The 24260-nt window shown below is 39.1% G+C and overlaps 2 protein-coding genes across 3 annotated transcripts; both read right to left on the minus strand.

Moving 5' to 3' along the window:
• Window positions 1-1399: 1399 nt before the first annotated feature.
• Window positions 1400-5277, minus strand: LOC107558560 (zinc/cadmium resistance protein). Its single transcript, XM_016242216.1, has 3 exons — window positions 4681-5277; window positions 4091-4315; window positions 1400-2819 (listed from the first exon to the last, which is right to left on the minus strand). Exons 1-3 carry the CDS (start codon window positions 5225-5227, stop codon window positions 2107-2109), a joined length of 1485 nt encoding a protein of 494 aa, XP_016097702.1. The 5' UTR covers window positions 5228-5277; the 3' UTR covers window positions 1400-2106.
• Window positions 5278-9061: 3784 nt separating this feature from the next.
• On the minus strand, window positions 9062-24059 carry LOC107558566 (protein phosphatase 1 regulatory subunit 37-like). Of its 2 annotated transcripts, none has more exons than XM_016242223.1 (6): window positions 23469-24059; window positions 23184-23350; window positions 22200-22433; window positions 17427-18522; window positions 9611-9712; window positions 9062-9498 (listed from the first exon to the last, which is right to left on the minus strand). In XM_016242223.1, exons 2-5 carry the CDS (start codon window positions 23292-23294, stop codon window positions 9624-9626), a joined length of 1530 nt encoding a protein of 509 aa, XP_016097709.1. In that variant the 5' UTR covers window positions 23295-23350; window positions 23469-24059; the 3' UTR covers window positions 9062-9498; window positions 9611-9623. The 2 variants fall into 2 exon arrangements, with proteins under 2 accessions (XP_016097709.1, XP_016097708.1); XM_016242222.1 differs by lacking the exon at window positions 17427-18522 and adding an exon at window positions 20898-21396 and having other exon boundaries at window positions 21603-22433; window positions 23469-24058.
• Between the last annotated feature and the right edge of the window lie 201 nt (window positions 24060-24260).

Consider the following 24260-nt stretch of genomic DNA (forward strand, 5'->3'; position numbering starts at 1 on the left):
AATCAGATGTTACTGTAGTTCTAAAATAAATATGAATATGCATTAATTCATCTCACTCACACAGTTTCAGTATTCCTTACAATGAATAAAAATTATGCAACTAAGAATATGCAATAATTAAATGTTAGACAACACAAATATCCTTTATGTATTTAATCCCATTCTATTAACCAATGTCTTTGCTTCTGAGCTTCGATGATCCTGTTCAAGCGTACTAATAAGCACAAACTACTCTAGACAAACATTTGTGTGTCTTTGTTTATTGCTGAAGTGTGTTGAAATGTCTTCTTCTGCGTTCTACTGTACGGACGTACATTTACTTTCCCTTCAGCCTGAGGCGCATTCATTTCACTTTTGCTGTGAAAAGGCTTTTTTCATTTTAAAAACAAACAAGCAAGACCTGTCCAGATTTAAAAAGTAACGTAACGCATTCCTTTCCATAAAAAGTAACTAAGTAACGTAATTAGTTACTTTTTTATGGAGTAACGCAATATTGTAATGCATTACTTTTAAAAGTAACTTTCCCCAACACTGCGATATAACACGTGCTTTTATGCATTTCCTAGAGGGGAGAAAGTCAGTGCCTAGTTCATGAATTTAAAAACAGCCACGTATAATAACAGATGTATAAAAAATAACAAACATAATCCAAAATAATTTTAATAGCAGACCGAGTGCCTATTTTTGTCATGCGACATTAATGCGCCCTAGAGGTATGTTTACGTAAAAACATACATATTGATCACCTTTATTTGGAAAGGTACAACACAATTTAACAGCAAACCTTACCACTCAGCCATCAGTAGCAACAGTTATAGTACTATCACTTCCACTATCTATCCACTATCTTCATAGAGGTAATATTGGGTTTTTATAGCTAAAGTAGGGCTACTTGGTGAAGAAATTAATGCACCCAAGTATTTCAAATGCAATTTATTAGTATCAGAAGGCCTCTGAGGTTTATTACATGTAGTTTGCCCAGTGTTTCAAACTTCACAACAGTGTAAATGATGCAATTATTTCATTCTTTCCTAATGGAATTCATTTTAAAGGCAGGTTTTATGTTCATGAAAGTATTTCTTATATATATACAGTATGTATATATATATATATATATATATATATACACACACACATATATATAAACACATGCCATCCATTTATCCAAAATACAAACGCATGCAAAACTTGATGGAATAGAATATATTTAAACATGTATTATAAAATCAATATTAATATAGAATAACAAATTCACATCAGGAACATTTTGTCCCTTCATTTGAATTCCGCCAAGCCTAAAATGTACAGTAATATTCACAAAAACTTGAAATTGATCAGTTTGTAAAACAACTTAAAAATAATAAACAAAAAAATGCCTTTTTTATCATATTTGACGCATCAGACTTTTATGGCTCGTATGATACAGTAAGAATATGAAGCTCATCAAGGACGAGGAAGAACAGACGTCTCAGTTATATCCAGATGCCCAAAACTGCGCAAAAATATGCAGGTGCAGATATTTATATGGACTAAGTTAGATGGAATTCTGATGCTTGTAATGTAAATCAATGAGATCTTCATAACTGTATAACAGACTACTTAGCTTACATAAAACTACATTAATATCAGTCGTCACTCTCAAAACATAATGCAATACAATGATTATTGAGAGATGAACTCATAAACGTTCCTCAAAGGCCTGAAGATCTTATTTGAGACTCATATTTTTTTTCTAAAAACTTTCTGGATAATCAAGTAAACCTAAGCTTTGACAGCAACAAAGGTGCACACTTGTACAATTAGACTAAAAGGCCTTTACTTGTTAAAAACAAGTCTAAACTATCAATCAGACGACAGAAGGCATGGAGTAGATTGTGTGCCACAGGTTTGGCAGCAAAGTTTTGATCATGTTGATCAGTTAGAGACCTTTAAATGTGTGGAGCAGGTTAATATCTGACCATGTCCTCCTCTCAGTGCTTCAGCTCTGAATAAATCAGTGTTCACCCCTCGATTGTTTTGCATATATAAATGCATTTATTGCTGGAGTCTCTGTCATGTACAGTACTTACAGTGCTGTCAGTTCACAAACACACCAACAAGCTTCAGTCACAGGTACGTGTTCTCAATAACCACGTCTCTATGCTCATCAACACTGTGCGGCGCTGGAGAGCAGGGTTGCACACAAGCAGGACTCTCTGTCTTGGGACAGCTGGTCTTGTCCACCTGAGGGGAGCAACAGAGCTTCTCCACACACTCCTGGCCACAGCGCAAGCTGCAGAGCGACCGTCCCGATCCGCCACCGGCCGCTGCGTCGCTCCTGATGAACTCCGGCTGCACGGTGCAGTGGTTGATGCCGAAAGCGGCCAGCACTGCTTTTGTCCTCCCCATCAGATCTGCGCACTGCGCTGCGTTCAGCCCGTCCGGACAGTGAACGTGCAGCGACGCCACCATCAGCGCGTCCGACAGCTGCCACACGTGCAGCTCGTGCACCGACAGCACGCCCGGTACTTCAGTGAGCCTCAGCCGCACCTGAGCCACGGAGAGATGCAGCGGCGTCGCCTGCAGCACCAGCAGCCCGTAGCGCTGTAGCTTCGGCAGGGCTGTGGATAACAAAACCAGCACACAGACTGCGGAAAAACCTGCGTCCAGATACACCAGGAGGTGACAGTCGGAGTGAGGCCGATGGCAGTGCGCTGCAGACAGCAGGAGAACCAGACCGTTAGTCAAAACCAGGACTGAACCCAGAAGGTGCTGGATCACACCGATGGAGCCGAGCTGCTGTCTTCTGCACCCGGAGCCTTCAGGAATGCACTGGGAAACTGTCGGGTTAAAAAGAAACCAATTATACATAGTGTGGCATGTCGAAATTGCGGAATATTTCTGTATAGGGTAGAGTGGGGGAAAACGTTTCCACACTACTGTTTTTCCCAAAATAACCACTAGATCTCTAAGTCAAGATACATGTTTGTTGTAACTATGGACTGTGTTGACACGAGTGATGTAGAAGTATTCCTCGTGAAGCTCACACTGCTGATGAACCTGAGAGAGGACAGATTTCACAGGAACTGATCTAATATTCAGCAGAAAGAAGCAAGTGTTTTAAAGCTTGCTGTTTTGTGGATCATCACAGTTATATATGATATGAGAACAGTAAGGCCTGTAGATGCAGTAGGTGTTATTTAAGAAAATTATTCTTTTTTCCAAACCTAGTCTGTGGGGTAAAACTAAATTCGTTATTATTGATTATATTCTTTTTAATTCACTAAAACTATGATAACTATTCTGGACACATTTAACTTTTGTTTCACAGAAGAAGAAAAAAAATGAACCGTCCTTAAGGGGGGCTCTGCCGGTCAAAAGTTTGTAATAATTATTTTTAATGCATTTGAAAGAAGTTTCTTATGCTCAACAAGGCTGCATTTTTTAAATAAAAAATATTTAAGCATTGTGAAATATTATTACAATTTAAAATAGCTGTTTTCTATGTGAGTATCTGTTAAACTGTAATATATTTCTGTGATGCGCAGCTGTATTTTCAGCATCATTCCTCCAGTCTTCAGTGTCACATGATCTTCAGAAATCAGTATAATATGCTGCTAAATAAATGTTGTTATTATTATTAATGTTGAAAACCGTTGTGCTGCTTCATATTTCAAAAGTTTGGGACAAGAAAGATTAACAACAAAAAATACTAAATAAATTCATTTTTATTTAGTAATTATGCACTAAATTGATCAAAAGCGACAGTAACGACATTCATTTCTATATCAAATAAATGCTGATCTTTTCAATTTTCTAGTCATCAAAGAATCCAGGGGAAAAAAAATGTATCGGTTTTCACAAAAATATGAAGCAGCACAACTGTTTTCAACACTGATAATATTCAGAAATGTTTCTTGAGCAGCAAATCAGCATATTATACTGATTTCTGAAAATCATGTGACACTGAAGACTGGAGTAATGATGCTGGAAATGCAGCTTTTTACATACATTTTAACAGATATTACAACAGAAAATAGTTATTTTATATTGTACTAATATTTCACTATCTCTGCTTTTACTGTATCTTCTTAAATGAGCATGCTCTCACCGGTGGGTTCGGTGCAGGTGGAGTGATGTCGATCTTCCGGAATGATTTCCTGTGAACTTTCACTGATTCTGGAATTAGACTTTTGACTGTGACTGGACTGGACTGCTTCAGTGATGCTGTGCTCTGGTAACTCAGAAGAGCTGTGCTGAGAGCCTTGATCTGGATCCAGGACCCGAGATGCTTCAGGGTTGCAGAACATCAGTGCGTCATCCTGCAGAGCACTTCCTACAACACAATGATCATCAAGATCCTCACAGCCGTTCTGCAGCAGATCCTTAACCACTTGTGCAACCTTCCTAGTTTGGTTGTGCAAACAGATAATGCAAACAGATGGCTTCAGCAAAAGCATATACCATCGATTAACAACCTCGGAGCACACAGTAGGTCTGTCTTTAATGGTGTGTAAGTTATTGTTCAAAATCTATTCCCCAATGAAGAAAATTAATGGAGATTTTATCTCAGGTACCTGACTGTTGCACTCGCATGAAATATTGTTAAACAATATGTATATTATCTTCAAATTAAATGGCACGATTGACCAATCAGAAACGAGTATTTCACTCATAATAGATGGTTCTATTCAAACACACCTTTGCTTTCTGATGTAGAATGAGGGTCATTTCGCGTCAGACTCTTTCTGTTCCCCTCAGCAGCTTCATCAATCCCTCTGCTGCTTCTTTTCCAGGCCAAAACGAGCATATTAAATATCAGACTGGCTCCTCCAACAACAATAGACAGGAGTGGGTGTAGAATGGGTTCTGGCTGCACGACATGCGTGAGAATCTCCAGACTAATGGAGACACACTGAGATGCCATGAGCAGAGCTGAGATCAGGTTGCCGAAGGGTTTGAGACGCATCCTTCTGTAGTCCTCAGCACACGGAGGACTCGGACCTCCTGAAGCAGAGACGTTTGGACGGGATGGAGCAGCGGTCGTGGAGGGATCAGGTGAGCAGGGAGAATTGGGATGATGCTTTAATGCTGATAGAGCCAGATTTATGAAAATGTAGAGCGTATGGAAGCTGTCCACCGCGATGAGGAGGGATCTGCAGATTTGACCGACTACAATCTCAAAGACCAGGAAGCACAAAGTCAAGACCAGCGTGCAAATGCGAGTAGAGCCGGATATCCTCGCCATCACACCTGCACAATAACAACCAGTGATATATTTTAAAGTCACAGTTAAAGGGTTAGTTCATCCAAAAAGGAAAATTAGGCTGCGTTTTACTCACCCCCGAGGTATCCTAGGTGTATATGACTTTCTTCTTTCAGACGAATCCAGTCGGAGTTATATTAAAAATTGTCTTTGATCTTTCAAGCTGTTTAATGCCACTCAGCGGGTGTTGCATACATCAGTCCAGAAGAAGTTAAATAAAAAGCGCCCATCCATAAAAATAAGTGTCTCACACGGCTCCGGGGGGTGAACAATAGGCCTTCTGTAGCGAATCGATGCGTTTTTGTAAGAAAAATATCCATATTCAAAACGGAATAATCACTTTAATGTAGTTCAGCGTTGCGCATTCGCCGGAGAGTCTCGTGAAAACCAACATATGTTAACAGGAGCAAAGGAAGCAAAGTTTCCTTACTTTAGCAAAGTAATGTAATTCTTAACTGCAGACACCGGTTGAAAAGCATTTGTTTCAGTTGTAATGCAGAACAGAACATTTTTATTCACAAACATGTCTGTATTTGTACAAATCGCTGCACAATAATTTAATCCTGAATTGAATCTCAAATTGAAAGGCATTTGTTTGTGGTTAGTAAGATACATGTATAAAATGTATGCAGTACATGGATAATTGTGCGTGCATCTATTAATCATTTTGAGTCTAATATCATCCCATACTAAAGCAGAAAAAGAAGGTACAACAGTTACTGTAGCTTTAATTATTATGTGCTTATAGCCTGGAATGGATGGAGGAACAGTAAAGCCTTTACGCTGGATTAAACAGCTCTTAACACTTATATTAACTGGCACTAATAAGCTGTTGGATCTGTAGTTCCCATACATTAAAAATATATAAGGTTTTTTATTATGACATTACTTTTTGACGACACAAACACATTCCTGCTTAAGTGCCCCCACATATAGGCCTATATATATATATATACACAATTACTGATAATAATGAGACTATAATGAAAATAACCAACAATTATGAAAATCAAAAATGAGACAAGTAAGCTATGTGGTTTGAAGTGTAATATCAGATGAGTGTAATAATGAAGTGTAATAGTCAGTTGAGATTCATATTGTACAATTTTACAATAATGCAAAAAAAGTGCATGTTCGTCTTTTACTAATTTTAAAACCAAGATTACACTTCAAAACTCGTATATGTGTGTGTGTGCATATTGCGTTCTTTTTGACCTTTTATAAGAAAGATAACATATATATAGGGTTATATGAATCAAAGATGAATCTTACTTTTTTGTAAGTATTTTAATGTACATTAATGATCTGTACATTCATGATTCTTATGTAATTAAAGAATGGTTGTTACAGTTACATAAAAAAATGGAAGAATATTACTATATGCAAAAACACAACAACCAGTGTTTAAATCAGAAAAATCAGCATTTACCTGTTTGAGGATGTCCTGAGCGCTACAGGAAAGTCTTCACAGCAGCATGAGATGCAGTTTCAGAGTTCACCGAGTGAAGAAGTGAGTTCGTGGAGAGATCAGGCCGTCGCTCTGTATAAGCACTATCATGTGAGGATCTTCTGTTTGCCAGAGCAGAGCTGATGAGCTGAAGGAGCGCAGCGCTTCTGTGTTTCTCTCTCCACTGCAGCTCACGGCTTACATTCAGAGCTCCGACTGATGTTCAGAAAAAATGTCCACGAAGGGAATTCACATGGAAAGGCTGTGGCTAAATAGCCTCTTTTTAACTCTCTCTCTGCCTGAGGGAATCCTCACACAGCTCTGACAGAGAACACAAGGCCAAAAACTAACACGGCACATTGAATTTGACAACCGAGAGGCTCTTTAAAGCACTAAACCAACAGCAGGCCACAATCCCAACACAGCATGAATGCAATGAAAGCAAAGCTCTTACCAGAGCGCATGTTTCCCCATTTACACACGCTTCAGATTTAACATTCAACCAGTAAGTTGCCAGGTTGATCTGTAATTATGGAGAATGACTGTAATAGCTCTGCAGAGCTTAATGACTGACAGGAGTCAGTGTACAGTTTGCCATGAACACACTCCTATTCTTGCTGATAGCAACTTTTCCATGTGTAAAGTAGGACAAAAATGGACTTACTTTGAAACTAATTTTAACTAAGAAATTGCTATTTTACAAATAATTACGAAGGAACTGCATATATATATAATGTTTAAATAGCAATTTCTTGTAAAACGTACTCCAGTAATCGGTTTTATTTACAACTGTATAAATCGATCTAGTATATAATATACAGTATGGGTGCCGATTACATTGTAAACTCTGCTATTATATCTACATACACCTCTGAAGTCTCTGTTCTCATGTAAGAGTCACTGTGGATTACATGGAAATTCCTTCAAAGTAGATTTATAATAATAAGCTCCAACAGTCAAATACCTCAAAAATCCCTTCTATACTGCACCAAATATCCTAAAGTAGGCTACAGCATGACTGAATGACTTCTACATGAGGAAATAATGATTTAAAAAAAAAAGTCTCACAGGAGCTCAGTAGTTTTATTTAAACTCAAAATGAGGATTATATTATCATTGCTTTTAATTCCACCTCAGGACATGTATAAGGAGGGTGTGTTTTTGGTGTATTATGTCCTGTGCTCTGGGTTTAAACAGAAGCCTGATAATCTCAAACAGATTGCTGTCCTGCTGCAGGGTCGTTTGATAAGTGTTTGCACACATCTCTCAGGGTGTGTAACGTACCAGACCACCTGACCAGACCGCTTGCTTTCATAGAAACCAGGGGTTTCCACCTGTGCAAACCCAGCAAACCAACAATAAAGATCCCCAGTACTTTATAACATTTCATCAAGTATCTTTATTGCATTAAATGCTGCCGTAGCATCCTCTATCCCAGATTCGGCTATGACAAGGCTTGTGAATACTGGTATTCTACCACCCCCTATACATCTTGAGAACAGATTTGAAGCATTAATGAATGTGGGTGAGGAATCCCCAAATGTGATTAAACATGGATCGGATCAGCCAGCAGCTAACATCGCTACTAACAGACGCTCAAGGTCGAGCAGACAGCGGCTTTCAGCTCAGAGCGCAGCCGAGCCCAGGACTCTGATAGTGGGCGACTCCATTACTATGGTAGAAACATTTTAGGTTTTACAGACTTAGCTTAAATTCACAATACAAAACCCTATTTCTTTAACTGATGTAATGTTAATAAACCAGCATATTGAAGTGTTAATATCTGTTTTAAACCATTGAAATACTGATAACCACCAAAAACAGGTGATGAGAAAGTCACATGATGATTCAAAGCTCATCACAATCAGCTTTTCCAACTAATGTACACAACTGATAAGAAAAATAAGAAGAAACAAGTTATTTAAACGAAAAACAAAACATGAAGTGTCCTGCAGGGAATTCTGGGAGTGTCAATTTACAGTTTTTCCACTGTAAATTATACAATCACTTTTTCGTTTTCATCTCAGTTACAGTATTTTACTGTAAAATGTAATTACAGTTATTCACTGTATATAGTATGGAAACTTACTGATAACCAATTAACAGGTTTTTATTGTAGCCTTTTTACAGTCTTTTACGGTTAAAATCACAATCATTTTTTACAGCGTAGCACATGCACACCAAAGTCCATTTTTGCGTATCAATACGAGTTTTAATTTTTATTTGGCATACTATTTATACACACTTTCATGAGATCGGGTTGTTTTATGAACACTCGCATACACAACTGCTTTTGATACCAAATGCAACTTTTAGACAACAAACGCTTTTTTAGACGAGCTGTAATATCCAACTTATTTGTCAGACTCGCAACAACGTCCGCCCGCTTGACGATATCTGAAAGCCAAAACCAATGAAATGGCTTCGCATGTTCCCGCCGGTCAGTCTCTGTGCAGCATTATAACCTCCAGTCCACCAGGGGCCGGCGCAGAGGCGCCACAGTCGACAGCGTAACAGGGAGGAACAGAAGGAGGTCAGCGAGTGTGCGTTTCTCTGCATGGGCGTCTTTGGTAACTGGGAACATACAACTTTACGGCAAATGTTTAAATCACAGAAGAGATGAATTTCCTAATTTCAATAAAAGCTGGACACTGGAAGGAAGGTCGAGTCCTCTGTGTTCTGTTGCAACACTTGGAAAATGTGTGGTAAAGACACGAGAAAGATGGAAAAAGACCCGAGGAATATGAGCGGATGCCATGTGGCGAGAACAAACCGGCCCTTCCGATTCTCTCTGCTTGTGTGGATCCTGAGGAGAGACAAAGACAGGTTAACTTAACCTACTAGACTTACTTTAAAGCACACTGGCTAGTTATTGTTCCAGGAAATCCTTCATAAACATGGGAATTTCCTTGCATTACCTTGGTTACAGCATTACGGTGCATCTCTGCTGGTGTCCAGACTGGCATCAAGGAGAAGCTCCTCTAAATCCTGCCCACAGCTCAGCTCTGCGGTCAAGCTCACTGACACACACACACACACACAAGAATCATATCACATATAGTCTTTGTGCTTTCACTATATTCATAAAGTCCTGTTCACAGCTCAGTCCAATACGAGTAAATGATGCAAAAGCATCAATATTTCACCAATGTTTGAGCTCAGAGTATGAGTTGCATGTGATAAGATGAGACAAACTAAAGTAAACACCTGATCAAACCCACACAAATGTTCAGCACAGAGATTTTAAACATGTTTATTACACCTAACATTAGCCTTGGTGTGAACATGCATTAACAGTAAGAAAACCCTTCTTTCTATTTAATTGTCTACGCAAGCTGCACGCAAAAAACATACAACGTGACCAGCATAGTCTGATTCACCAGAAATCAGGAATGAGTATATATTGTTTCAATAATAACCTAGAAAGACTCAAATTAAAGTGTTATTGTTTTGCATCTTCCACTGAATGAACAGCTTCTGAGCAAACTCACTTAATTTCAATACAAATTCAGGTGTTACTGGTTTGAATTGGCCAGATGAATCTTCAAATGATTGAACTCTGAATGAACTTCTCTGAATGAAACATGACTCACTATATAAACTGCAAGTTATTATTACTTTCAGTGATGTCTGCTTTGAAATCAAGTGAGTGCGCAGTAGATTTATTCCATAATAAATTATATATGTTTTTTTTTTCCATGAATCACTCAGAAAGACTCACAAATTCAGGTGTTATTGGTTTGAATCAGCTTGATGAATCTTCTGATTAAAAAATGATTCAAATAATGACCTGCATGTTACCGTTACTTGATATCAGTCTCGAAATGAAATGCGCCGTTAAATATACAAAATTGCAATAGTGATTTTTTAAAAATAAATCATATAGAGAACATGAGCGAGTTCACGAATCACTCAAAGACTCAGGCATTATTGGTTTGCATCAGCCGGTTGAATCATTCAAATGAATGTGTTGAACACGGCAGGATCTACTTGGGACATTGTTCCTCCTGACCTCATGACAATCTCCTTCACTCTAGTATACCAGTAGAGTGAAGCATCGGCCAAACCATACACACACTCAAGCTTCCATAGTTTTCCTTCATTGTTGGCCTCAGGAGGAGGTTTGATATAAAGGTCACGGGACAGCTCCATTCCCTGTAGAAATGGAGTTAAGTGTCCACTGTCTTTGACAAATCACTGCCACAAGAAGCCGAAGAGACTCAGTTTTGCATCTTCCACTGAATGAACAGCTTCTGAGCAAACTCACTTAATTTCAATACAAATTCAGGTGTTACTGGTTTGAATTGGCCAGATGAATCTTCAAATGATTGAACTCTGAATGAACTTCTCTGAATGAAACATGACTCACTATAGAAACTGCAAGTTATTATTACTTTCAGTGATGTCTGCTTTGAAATCAAGTGAGTGCGCAGTAGATACACATTTACAACAGATTTATTCCATAATAAATGATATATGTTTTTTTTTTTCCATGAATCACTCAGAAAGACTCACAAATTCAGGTGTTATTGGTTTGCATCAGCCGGTTGAATCATTCAAATGAATGTGTTGAACACGGCAGGATCTACTTGGGACATTGTTCCTCCTGACCTCATGACAATCTCCTTCACTCTAGTATACCAGTAGAGTGAAGCATCGGCCAAACCATACACACACTCAAGCTTCCATAGTTTTCCTTCATTGTTGGCCTCAGGAGGAGGTTTGATATAAAGGTCACGGGACAGCTCCATTCCCTGTAGAAATGGAGTTAAGTGTCCACTGTCTTTGACAAATCACTGCCACAAGAAGCCGAAGAGACTCTGAAGCACATGTTGGTGAGTCCTTTTTGAGTTCTGACACCTCTAGCTCTTCGAAACCTCTAGCAACAAGACGAGCTTTGGGTACAAACCCCTTCATTGTCTCCTAATTGAAATGCACTTTTGTCCCTCATCCTTCACTTCTTCAAAGACATGGTTGTCTCTCCAACTCTTTATCTCTTCCTGTTTTGCAAAGTCAAATGTTACATCTTTTGTTTCATACACATCCTCACATACATCGATGGAGTCAGCATTAGTAACAGTGGATTCAATCTGAAGATTCTCAACATTCAACATGTCAACAGACTCCGTACTGCCTGCAACATTAGTGGGCTCAATGAGCAACAGGTTAAACCAGTTTTTATATTTACCTGTAGTTTTACCTGCACGCCCTAAGATTTTAGCTGTACACAAAACACCTTTTTCTTTATCAGTGTCCACTGTCTTTGACAAATCACTGCCACAAGAAGCCGAAGAGACTCTGAAGCACATGTTGGTGAGTCCTTTTTGAGTTCTGACACCTCTAGCTCTTCGAAACCTCTAGCAACAAGACGAGCTTTGGGTACAAACCCCTTCATTGTCTCCTAATTGAAATGCACTTTTGTCCCTCATCCTTCACTTCTTCAAAGACATGGTTGTCTCTCCAACTCTTTATCTCTTCCTGTTTTGCAAAGTCAAATGTTACATCTTTTGTTTCATACACATCCTCACATACATCAATGGAGTCAGCATTAGTAACAGTGGATTCAATCTGAAGATTCTCAACATTCAACATGTCAACAGACTCCGTACTGCCTGCAACATTAGTGGGCTCAATGAGCAACAGGTTAAACCAGTTTTTATATTTACCTGTAGTTTTACCTGCACGCCCTAAGATTTTAGCTGTACACAAAACACCTTTTTCTTTATCTCTGTATTTTACAATTTGTTCTTTTTGTAAGCTGACAACAGTTTCCAGGTTAGTACCACTAGGTGTCTCTGTATTGTCACTTGTGTGCCATTCTGCTTCATTCTGCCCCCTTGTGTCCTCCATTTGCCTAAGATTCTCAACATTCAACATGTCAACAGACTCCGTACTGCCTCAATGAGCAACAGGTTAAACCAGTTTTTATATTTACCTGTAGTTTTACCTGCACGCCCTAAGATTTTAGCTGTACACAAAACACCCTTTTCTTTATCTCTGTATTTTACAATTTGTTCTTTTTGTAAGCTGACAACAGTTTCCAGGTTAGTACCACTAGGTGTCTCTGTATTGTCACTTGTGTGCCATTCTGCTTCATTCTGCCCCCTTGTGTCCTCCATTTGCCTCACCTCTTGTTGCACCTTAGCCTCGGTTTCTTCTGTCAACTGTCTGTTACTTTCAGCAAACTCCTGTCCTTGTTCACTGTGTGTGTCATTTTCTACGTCAGTCTTTGTGGCATGTTGATCCTCGCTTTCTGTATTCACTTTTCTCAGTCTGAGATGATGTACCCTAATGCAAGTCCGTCCATGTCTCACAAATACCACTGCTCCATCCTGACCAATGACCGTTCCTGGTCCTTTCCACTCTGGACAATCCACTCTCTTGTAGTACTCTTTATTACCCATTTCATATTTCTCATCGGTGTGACGTAGTTGCTTTCGTAACGCTCTGCGAATTCTCTCTGAGCACTCTGCTTCCGTAAAAGCCTATCTTGATGCATGTGAAGCAGAAGTCCAAATTCCAACTTCATTCTTCCAACTTTCGTATGGCTTCCCCTCGTCAAAGGTTGGTGGGACTCTGTAATTGCTAGCCATCCTCTGCTACCAATGTTACTCATCAAAAGACAACTGTTTTAAACTTAATGGAAAACTCCCTTTATTCGACTGCAACCATAGCCGTTCCCAACAACATAACACCGGAAGCAGCGATCCCCCCCCCATAAGAGTCCTTACTTCCTCTCAGTGTACTATATGCAAACTTACATTCAGAACCCTAGGCAGATAGCACTGAAATATTACATGTATACAAAAATCAGATTGTATAACCATGACTGAAACTTAACAGAATGAACGTTTCTGAACAATCATAACTCACTTAACGAACTGCATGTTATCATTCCTTCAAGTGACATCCATCTTGAAATGAATCAAGTGTAGTTAAATATGCAGCAGAGATTTTTCAGTAATAAATGACATTTTTTAAATAGAAAATGAGCCAGTTTTTCATGAATCACTCAGAAAGTCTCAAAGGTTTGAATCAGCCTAATATTTCTTACACTGAATGAACATTTTTAAATAAATATGACACTTGAACTGCATGTTGATATCATTACTTTCAGGGATGTCCAGCTCAAAATGTTTAGAGAAGGTATTCATACAAAAAAAATCATGTTTTTTTGTGCATAATATTGTCTGGGAATTAGGGCTGTCACTAATGGTTATTTTGGTAATCGGACGATTATTCTGACAACTAATCGAGTAATCAGATCTTTTTTTTTTGTGGAAATAAAAATAGACCCAAGCGAAAAATAGACTTTAAAACGACTTAAAATACTTATATAATAGCAATGAGGTGATAAATCAAATCAAATATCAAACGCAAGTAATCATATGGTTCTATTTAGGGATGCACCGGAGCTCCTGTACTCGTTAAAATGTCCCGATACCAAACACCGATACCACACAGCATGTGTTAAATGCCATATTCAGACAATGAAACACCGACAACAGAACAACAGACAGCAGAATGGAGAACAGAGATTAAGGTGGTCTACGAAGTATATGTATGCAATAAATATAATGTTAAACATTCAGCTGATGTGCGTGAGCTGATAAGCAAAGCACGCTGAAGTGAATCTAGCAGCCTGTGTGAAATGCGCTAGTCTGTACTATTCTGCATCAGTACAGATACCTGCACGCGTTGCGCGTGTTTTGCTTGGTTCATGAGTGTTTCTGCATTATATGAGTGGCTGTGGAATATAAATCGCAGCACGTTTCAGATGAAAAAAACCGTGACCTCTATTTCTGAAAATATCACAGTTAGGAAATTTATAACGAGTGGTTCCCTGCATTATTACAACAAAGCGCGTGATTACAGTACTGAGCCGCTGCAATGGAGCAGCTCTAATGCTGTTAAATTACAGATGATGCACCACAGAGCAAAACAATGAACAGTGAAAGTAACAAAAACTTGTAAAATACATTTTAATGGGCATAATTAAGTGTGAAAATAACCAAAGATATCCTTTGTCCAGAGATATCCACAGTCAAACCAAAAATTATTCAGAGAACAGATATAATTTTTTATATTTTTTTACTAGTGGGTGCAGGACACTATAGTTCATTTATGTAAGTGAGGATAGCAAAATAAAGTAAACTGAGACAAATCATACCCAAAAATTCTTCATACAGTGGACTACCAGTAAAACTGATACAAATTTGGAACCAAGTCTGGGGAAAAATTTGGAACCGAGTCTGGGGAAAAACATTGAAGTTGAGGAGACTATAGGCTGTCATTGAGGCTAAGGGTTGCCCGACTAAGTATTGATATTGATAGTTGTGTAAATACTGTCATGCTAACAGCTGTCTAATTTTTGGTTGATTGTAATCCATTACATACCTTTCTATCAAAGTTATCTAACATTATCAAGCTGAATTTGTTCTGACACAGTTTAACTCTGAGTTCTTGTCATATTTTATTACCATTTTCTCAAATATAGCAAATAAACTGTGATAATGTGAGAAATGTTGAAGGTGTCTGAATAAATTTGGGTTTGACTATCTATTTGATAAATGAAGTTAACCAACTAACATTACACATACTCTTTTGGTTTCTGTAACCAATATTAAAAAAATTAACAAATGCAATAAAAATATTGGTATCGGTATTCTGTATCGGCAAGTACCAAAAATAAAAGTATCGGTATCGGACGAGTACTGGAAAAAGTGGTATCGGTGCATCCCTAGTTTTATTGAACAAAACAGTTAAAATATATTAGGCCTGGGCGATAAAACGGTATCGATGGTACACCTTCTTCGATATCGATAGAAACATTTTTCGATATAGCACATGATATAGGCACGTACTATGAGTGAAGCAGACAGCACACACAAACACGAACACATGCTGAAATGAGTGCTGCGCCTGCCTGTGACGAGGAGATTGTGAATAAATAATGAATATTAGTCGAATTTAAAATAAACATTTGCATTTGAATGTTAGGTGTGCATCAGTGGCACGCGAGATGTGGTGATGTAAGTGACGTTGTTGCATTTTAATGTTTTGTTCGTCGAGCCCACGAGACGCGCCGCTGCTGCATTATTCATTCAAAATATTAGAGAAATATAGAAGCTCAGTGCAGAGAACATCTTGAACGGGTTAAAACCGAAACCAAGCCATTCACACAGAACACATATTCAGAGCATTTTTTAGACGGACAATTATGACTGCTGCACTCACGTCTTACTCAAGAGATGTATAGAAAGTCATGCAAAGTTAAAACAGTTTAAACTTTTAGAAAACACGTCACAAATTTGTGGAGGTTTATTCCTTTTCACTGCGTCTCATATGTTTTTAAATGCAGTCTGTGTGATCGGCGCTTCGGCTCTTTGGATTAAGCAATGCATAAATACATGATGCTGTTTTGTTCATAATTGTTTATGCAATTTATGAAATTATATTTGATTTTTATGAGTTGATTTAGACGTAATGCACGTTTTTTTAGAGTTACTTCCTTGCGTTGACCATTTAAATGCGCTGCATTATTGTGCTCGTTGCGCCCTCGGGAGACAATTAGACCTATACAATAAAGACCTATTTAATCTGCATATGAAACATTAGAAATGAGATATGTTTAATTTTTATTGTGTTTAATTGTTAAAACAAAAAATATTTGAAAATAAATTGTGTTAATTATAAATAGTGGTTAAATAAAAAAAAAAATTATATTGCTTTTTGTTTTAAATAAGGTTATAAAAAATGTCAATAATTATCAATACCGAACGATATGAAACATTATATCATTGATAATATTTTTAGCTATATCGCCCAGCCCTAAAATACATAGTGAAATAAAACAATCTAATCATAACTTATGTACATTATGTACTATATCAAATGCCTGCAGAGGCGCCAACAGCCTGATTTTACACTTTACAGTGCAATCTAATTTTTGTTTAATATTGACTAAACTTTTAATTCAAATGTCCACAATCTTTAATATTTGGCCACTTCTTTATGATAGAAATATTACAGCCGCTGTCATTTCTTGAACAAGAATGTGTGGACATCAAAGCATGCAGGACATCAAACTCAGAGCGAGGGTTTAATCTTTTATTTTGAAGTCGCAATGAACAGTTCGCATATTTAGAAAGATAACAGTGTATTATCCTGTGCTGGCGTAGGTTTATAAATGATTTACCTTATAACTCTGATAGAATGGTGCACATTGTTCCAAGATGAACATATGAACATATCACAGCATATGCAGAAATAAATGGTTGTGTGGAGCAGCATTTACTGTGAACGGAGCCGATCTGAGATGCACGTAACCAGCACGCATAGAAATAAAGCGCATTTTAAACCCGCAGCGCATATATTTAGCCTATTTAATTGAATCGCAGCCTTTGTAAATTCACAATAGCACTATGCTTTATTTATGATTTCGGTCATGCTAATAATGCTTTTCATGGACTCTCGTCCATGGAATGCGCCACTTCCATTATTTTGCCGGTTAATCGACACATGCAAAATGCAATCGAGGATTATTTATAATCGAGTGCTCATATTTAATCAAGGAATCATGACAGCCCTAATGGGAATATTTTATTATGTCATTTAGTCGTATCAGAATTGGTGTGAACAGGTTTTTAGGAACAATGTAAATTAATCCAAATAAATGTGCTCCAATATTGTGGAATGATGGAGTTGAATATGAGGTAATCCAGCGTAACTCACCATGCTCCATAATGCAGCTGGCTGGTTTGGGTCCCTTGGGTTCGAGAAGGTGAAAGGCAAATTCTGGCTTCAGCCCGTTGGGCAGCGTTGCTCCCATGCTCCCAGCAGGATGACCTTTGTCTTCTTCCGTGGAGCTCACGTCAGGAGATCCCACTCGAGCACTGCAGTCTTCCTCCTCATCGAGGGCTTCGTGACCTGCTGTGACCTCCAGTGAAGGCTGCAGCTGAGCGGCCCGTTGCTGTTCACTAGATTGCACTTGTTTCTCTCCGTTATCAACTTCCTGCAGCTGTTCTGGACATGGTTCGGCTTTTGGGCTTAGCGTCTCATCCTGGGATTGTCCTGAAACTGATGGCTCTGTTTGGATGGAACTGGACTTCTGTTTCTGCTCGGTGTGAGGACAGAACGTCTGGTCCTTCTCGCTTACATTTTGCGTCTCTTGCGTTTTTTTTGTGTTTGTATTTACAGTCAACTGTTGCTTTAAGTGAGTCTGATCGACAAGGACGGCGTCCTTCAGGCTTTCAAATGGCGTAGCAGGATCCTGTGCGATTTCTGTCTGTGACTCCTTCAGGTTCTCCTGCTTATCCGCAAGTGAAGACATAGACGTGTTGAGCAGTTCAACAGGTGCTGGTGTTGTTTCTGCACATGATGTTAACGTGCTGAGCTCAGATGCTGTTGGTTTCTGCTCAAGCGGTTGTGAACGTGCATCAAAAGGTGCTTTTATATTAGTCTGTGTGCATGTTTGGCTCTGTGACGCCCCCTCGCTGACACCTTTCGCCAATACAGTCGTCTGTTGTTGCTCCGGAGGGCTTTCCACACGTGTTACCATAAAGATTTTGTGTCCTCTGCCGGGACTAGACACCGAAAAGCAGCGGCCAGGAGATGGTGGGGCTCTTGGGACAGCGCTAGCTTCGGTCACTGTAATTACCGCTGGAGATCCTGGTAGAGGAGGCATCGAGGGCACGGCCTTACAGGCGTTTATTGCAGGAATCGCTATGGGAGATGTGGTGTTCGCAGGAGTTTTCGGCTCATCGGCTGCATCCTCATCCTCTGTGTCCGAGTCAGAGTCGTCTTGTAGTGTCGGGTTTTGATCGTCGACCTCGTCTAATTTTTGGTTGATTGTAATCCATTACATACCTTTCTATCAAAGTTATCTAACATTATCAAGCTGAATTTGTTCTGACACAGTTTAACTCTGAGTTCTTGTCATATTTTATTACCATTTTCTAAAATATAGCAAATAAACTGTGATAATGTGAGAAATGTTGAAGGTGTCTGAATAAATTTGGGTTTGACTATCTATTTGATAAATGAAGTTAACCAACTAACATTACACATACTCTTTTGGTTTCTGTAACCAATATTAAAAAAATTAACAAATGCAATAAAAATATTGGTATCGGTATTCTGTATCGGCAAGTACCAAAAATAAAAGTATCGGTATCGGACGAGTACTGGAAAAAGTGGTATCGGTGCATCCCTAGTTTTATTGAACAAAACAGTTAAAATATATTAGGCCTGGGCGATAAAACGGTATCGATGGTACACCTTCTTCGATATCGATAGAAACATTTTTCGATATAGCACATGATATAGGCACATACTATGAGTGAAGCAGACAGCACACACAAACACGAACACATGCTGAAATGAGTGCTGCGCCTGCCTGTGATGAGGAGATTGTGAATAAATAATGAATATTAGTCGAATTTAAAATAAACATTTGCATTTGAATGTTAGGTGTGCATCAGTGGCACGCGAGATGTGGTGATGTAAGTGACGTTGTTGCATTTTAATGTTTTGTTCGTCGAGCCCACGAGACGCGCCGCTGCTGCATTATTCATTCAAAATATTAGAGAAATATAGAAGCTCAGTGCAGAGAACATCTTGAACGGGTTAAAACCGAAACCAAGCCATTCACACAGAACACATATTCAGAGCATTTTTTAGACGGACAATTATGACTGCTGCACTCACGTCTTACTCAAGAGATGTATAGAAAGTCATGCAAAGTTAAAACAGTTTAAACTTTTAGAAAACACGTCACAAATTTGTGGAGGTTTATTCCTTTTCACTGCGTCTCATATGTTTTTAAATGCAGTCTGTGTGATCGGCGCTTCGGCTCTTTGGATTAAGCAATGCATAAATACATGATGCTGTTTTGTTCATAATTGTTTATGCAATTTATGAAATTATATTTGATTTTTATGAGTTGATTTAGACGTAATGCACGTTTTTTTAGAGTTACTTCCTTGCGTTGACCATTTAAATGCGCTGCATTATTGTGCTCGTTGCGCCCTCGGGAGACAATTAGACCTATACAATAAAGACCTATTTAATCTGCATATGAAACATTAGAAATGAGATATGTTTAATTTTTATTGTGTTTAATTGTTAAAACAAAAAATATTTGAAAATAAATTGTGTTAATTATAAATAGTGGTTAAATAAAAAAAAAAATTATATTGCTTTTTGTTTTAAATAAGGTTATAAAAAATGTCAATAATTATCAATACCGAACGATATGAAACATTATATCATTGATAATATTTTTAGCTATATCGCCCAGCCCTAAAATACATAGTGAAATAAAACAATCTAATCATAACTTATGTACATTATGTACTATATCAAATGCCTGCAGAGGCGCCAACAGCCTGATTTTACACTTTACAGTGCAATCTAATTTTTGTTTAATATTGACTAAACTTTTAATTCAAATGTCCACAATCTTTAATATTTGGCCACTTCTTTATGATAGAAATACTACAGCCGCTGTCATTTCTTGAACAAGAATGTGTGGACATCAAAGCATGCAGGACATCAAACTCAGAGCGAGGGTTTAATCTTTTATTTTGAAGTCGCAATAAACAGTTCGCATATTTAGAAAGATAACAGTGTATTATCCTGTGCTGGCGTAGGTTTATAAATGATTTACCTTATAACTCTGATAGAATGGTGCACATTGTTCCAAGATGAACATATGAACATATCACAGCATATGCAGAAATAAATGGTTGTGTGGAGCAGCATTTACTGTGAACGGAGCCGATCTGAGATGCACGTAACCAGCACGCATAGAAATAAAGCGCATTTTAAACCCGCAGCGCATATATTTAGCCTATTTAATTGAATCGCAGCCTTTGTAAATTCACAATAGCACTATGCTTTATTTATGATTTCGGTCATGCTAATAATGCTTTTCATGGACTCTCGTCCATGGAATGCGCCACTTCCATTATTTTGCCGGTTAATCGACACATGCAAAATGCAATCGAGGATTATTTATAATCGAGTGCTCATATTTAATCAAGGAATCATGACAGCCCTAATGGGAATATTTTATTATGTCATTTAGTCGTATCAGAATTGGTGTGAACAGGTTTTTAGGAACAATGTAAATTAATCCAAATAAATGTGCTCCAATATTGTGGAATGATGGAGTTGAATATGAGGTAATCCAGCGTAACTCACCATGCTCCATAATGCAGCTGGCTGGTTTGGGTCCCTTGGGTTCGAGAAGGTGAAAGGCAAATTCTGGCTTCAGCCCGTTGGGCAGCGTTGCTCCCATGCTCCCAGCAGGATGACCTTTGTCTTCTTCCGTGGAGCTCACGTCAGGAGATCCCACTCGAGCACTGCAGTCTTCCTCCTCATCGAGGGCTTCGTGACCTGCTGTGACCTCCAGTGAAGGCTGCAGCTGAGCGGCCCGTTGCTGTTCACTAGATTGCACTTGTTTCTCTCCGTTATCAACTTCCTGCAGCTGTTCTGGACATGGTTCGGCTTTTGGGCTTAGCGTCTCATCCTGGGATTGTCCTGAAACTGATGGCTCTGTTTGGATGGAACTGGACTTCTGTTTCTGCTCGGTGTGAGGACAGAACGTCTGGTCCTTCTCGCTTACATTTTGCGTCTCTTGCGTTTTTTTTGTGTTTGTATTTACAGTCAACTGTTGCTTTAAGTGAGTCTGATCGACAAGGACGGCGTCCTTCAGGCTTTCAAATGGCGTAGCAGGATCCTGTGCGATTTCTGTCTGTGACTCCTTCAGGTTCTCCTGCTTATCCGCAAGTGAAGACATAGACGTGTTGAGCAGTTCAACAGGTGCTGGTGTTGTTTCTGCACATGCGTTTTTTTTGTGTTTGTATTTACAGTCAACTGTTGCTTTAAGTGAGTCTGATCGACAAGGACGGCGTCCTTCAGGCTTTCAAATGGCGTAGCAGGATCCTGTGCGATTTCTGTCTGTGACTCCTTCAGGTTCTCCTGCTTATCCGCAAGTGAAGACATAGACGTGTTGAGCAGTTCAACAGGTGCTGGTGTTGTTTCTGCACGTGATGTTAACGTGCTGAGCTCAGATGCTGTTGGTTTCTGCTCAAGCGGTTGTGAACGTGCATCAAAAGGTGCTTTTATATTAGTCTGTGTGCATGTTTGGCTCTGTGACGCCCCCTCGCTGACACCTTTCGCCAATACAGTCGTCTGTTGTTGCTCCGGAGGGCTTTCCACACGTGTTACCATAAAGATTTTGTGTCCTCTGCCGGGACTAGACACCGAAAAGCAGCGGCCAGGAGATGGTGGGGCTCTTGGGACAGCGCTAGCTTCGGTCACTGTAATTACCGCTGGAGATCCTGGTAGAGGAGGCATCGAGGGCACGGCCTTACAGGCGTTTATTGCAGGAATCGCTATGGGAGATGTGGTGTTCGCAGGAGTTTTCGGCTCATCGGCTGCATCCTCATCCTCTGTGTCCGAGTCAGAGTCGTCTTGTAGTGTCGGGTTTTGATCGTCGACCTCTTGGCTCTCAGATGCACTGCCCTCATCGGTGGTGTTTTCTTCCTCGCTTTTCTCAGCAGATGCATCTTCATCCTCTTGAGTTTGGTCCTCCATGGCGATTTCGGCTATTGAAATCGACTGCCTCATCTTCTGTTCCGTCTCTTCCTTCTCTTTGGCCAGGATGAAGTTCCTCTTGCAGCCGTTCTGAATGTCTGAAAGCAGGGCACGCTGTGTCTCAATGAAACACTTCACCTGTGAGAGCAGCGATAGAAAAAAGATGTGGTATAGTAATGCAATAAAAAGGTCATAGATGCATCTGTGGTATATAATTAAGTGTAGTTAGTGAAAAAGATAGACTGCATTTATTTGATCCAATATACAGTAAAAACAATAATATTGTTAAATAGTATTACAATTTAAAATACAATTTTTCTATGTGAATATATAGTAAAATGTAATGTATTTCTGTGATGCGCAGCTGTATTTTCAGCATCATTCCTCCAGTCTTCAGTGTCACATGATCTTCAGAAATCAGTATAATATGCTGCTTTGCTGCTCGAGAAACATTTCTGATTATTATCAATCTTGAAAACAGTTGTGCTGCTTCATATTTTTGTGGAAACTGTGATACACCTTATTTTTCATGATTATTAAAAACAAAATAAAAAATCTTACTGACCCCAAACTTTTGAACGGTAGTGTATATATAACTTCCACTGTTTTTTTTTCCCACTTGAATTTAGTAATATATTAATATAGAACATTTAATTAGAATATATTTGCACTGATATAACATTATACTGTAACAAACAGCAATATTTACCCGTATATCTCAAAAACATTTAAATATATGAAGAATGAAATATAGTTTTAAATCGGTCTCAGAGAACTCAAATAAATGAACAGAACTTACTACATCTAACACTGTTTTAGCTTTAAATACAGGCAGTTGTACTTATATTAAGTTAAATCTTTTCCCCTTCCAATTTAACAAACACTCACCGTCTCTTTCTTGGGCTCTCGGTCCAGGTCGAGTCGGAGCAGCGACGAGTTGACCTTAAAGGCGAGCGAGAGAGCCATGAGGCCTCCGGTCTTGATTTCATTCTCCCGCATGTCCAGCCGGAGGATCCTCGGACTCTCAGCGATGAATTCAGCGATAGCGACCGCTCCTATCATATGAACAAACACACCGATAATATGAGCTTCACACAAGCTGAGCCCAAAATTCAACATCAAATTCATTATGTTTATATGTACAGTAACTTCTCGCTTCATTCCAGATCTCACCTTCACAGGAGAGTTTGGTGGAGGCCAGACCCAGCCTGAGGATGGACCGGTTTGCTATGAGTCCGTCTTTTAGTTTGTGCACTCCTTCGTTCCCCACTGCGTTGTGGCCCAGGTTCAGTGTTTCCAAGCTCTGAGTGAACGGCTACAGCAACAGAGAAAAATAAACTGAAAGTGCATTAACCGTCAAAGACAAGCAGTGTGTTTATGATTATTCTGCAAAGGGATCTGACCGTCTTTTTCTGTGAGGGGTGTGAATACAAGTGCAGACGATGCTTTACAACCACAGAACCTGTTTTGAAGACCAGCACAGACTGCAGTGCATTAGCAGACAAGACTGAGAATGTGTGTGCGTTTTGTCCTTAATTAACAAAAAGGCAGCAGGACACACATAAACACGAGCGTTGCACTGTCAGCAGCTGGCAGACACACACAGCATCCTCTCAATCTCCATAATGACCATCTGACTGAATGGGGCCGAGCTCTCGTCTTAATCTCATGCGCTCATGCTCTGTATTTTGGGCCATTACACAAGGAGGCATAAGAGGCTACTGTTTTGTTGTATGTACACCACCGTTCACTACCAACGCTGAACACTGCCAGACGTGGCGCGCCATATATATAATTATAATTATTATTATTATTATTATTATTATATGTAGCCTATAATATCAGTGCATCCCTACTTACATCCCCTCCTTGTTTACAAATCCGAAGTAAGTCCATACATCCGATTTAAATGCGGACAGGGCTTTCCTGATAACTTTCCGCGATGCCGCCCTCTTTATTTTACTA

The sequence above is a fragment of the Sinocyclocheilus grahami genome, unplaced genomic scaffold, assembly GCF_001515645.1.
Source record: "Sinocyclocheilus grahami isolate Dianchi unplaced genomic scaffold, SAMN03320097.WGS_v1.1 scaffold649.1, whole genome shotgun sequence".
In the NCBI taxonomy this organism is placed as follows: domain Eukaryota; kingdom Metazoa; phylum Chordata; class Actinopteri; order Cypriniformes; family Cyprinidae; genus Sinocyclocheilus; species Sinocyclocheilus grahami.

Excerpts from the sequence above, each read along its gene's own strand:
- LOC107558560 (XM_016242216.1), bottom strand. The coding sequence starts at position 5,227 with ATGGCGAGGATATCCGGCTCTACTCGCATTTGCACGCTGGTCTTGACT. Across the intron at positions 4,316-4,680 it reads TTCTACATCAGAAAGCAAAG|GAAGTGCTCTGCAGGATGAC; the intron begins GTGTGTTTGAAT and ends ATTGTGTTGTAG. Across the intron at positions 2,820-4,090 it reads CACCTGCACCGAACCCACCG|TTTCCCAGTGCATTCCTGAA; the intron begins GTGAGAGCATGC and ends TTAACCCGACAG.
- LOC107558566 (XM_016242223.1), bottom strand. The coding sequence starts at position 23,294 with ATGCGGGAGAATGAAATCAAGACCGGAGGCCTCATGGCTCTCTCGCTC. Across the intron at positions 18,523-22,199 it reads GTGCATCTGAGAGCCAAGAG|GTCGACGATCAAAACCCGAC; the intron begins GTCGACGATCAA and ends AAATTAGACGAG. Across the intron at positions 9,713-17,426 it reads CAGCTGCATTATGGAGCATG|TGAGCTTGACCGCAGAGCTG; the intron begins GTGAGTTACGCT and ends TGTGTGTGTCAG.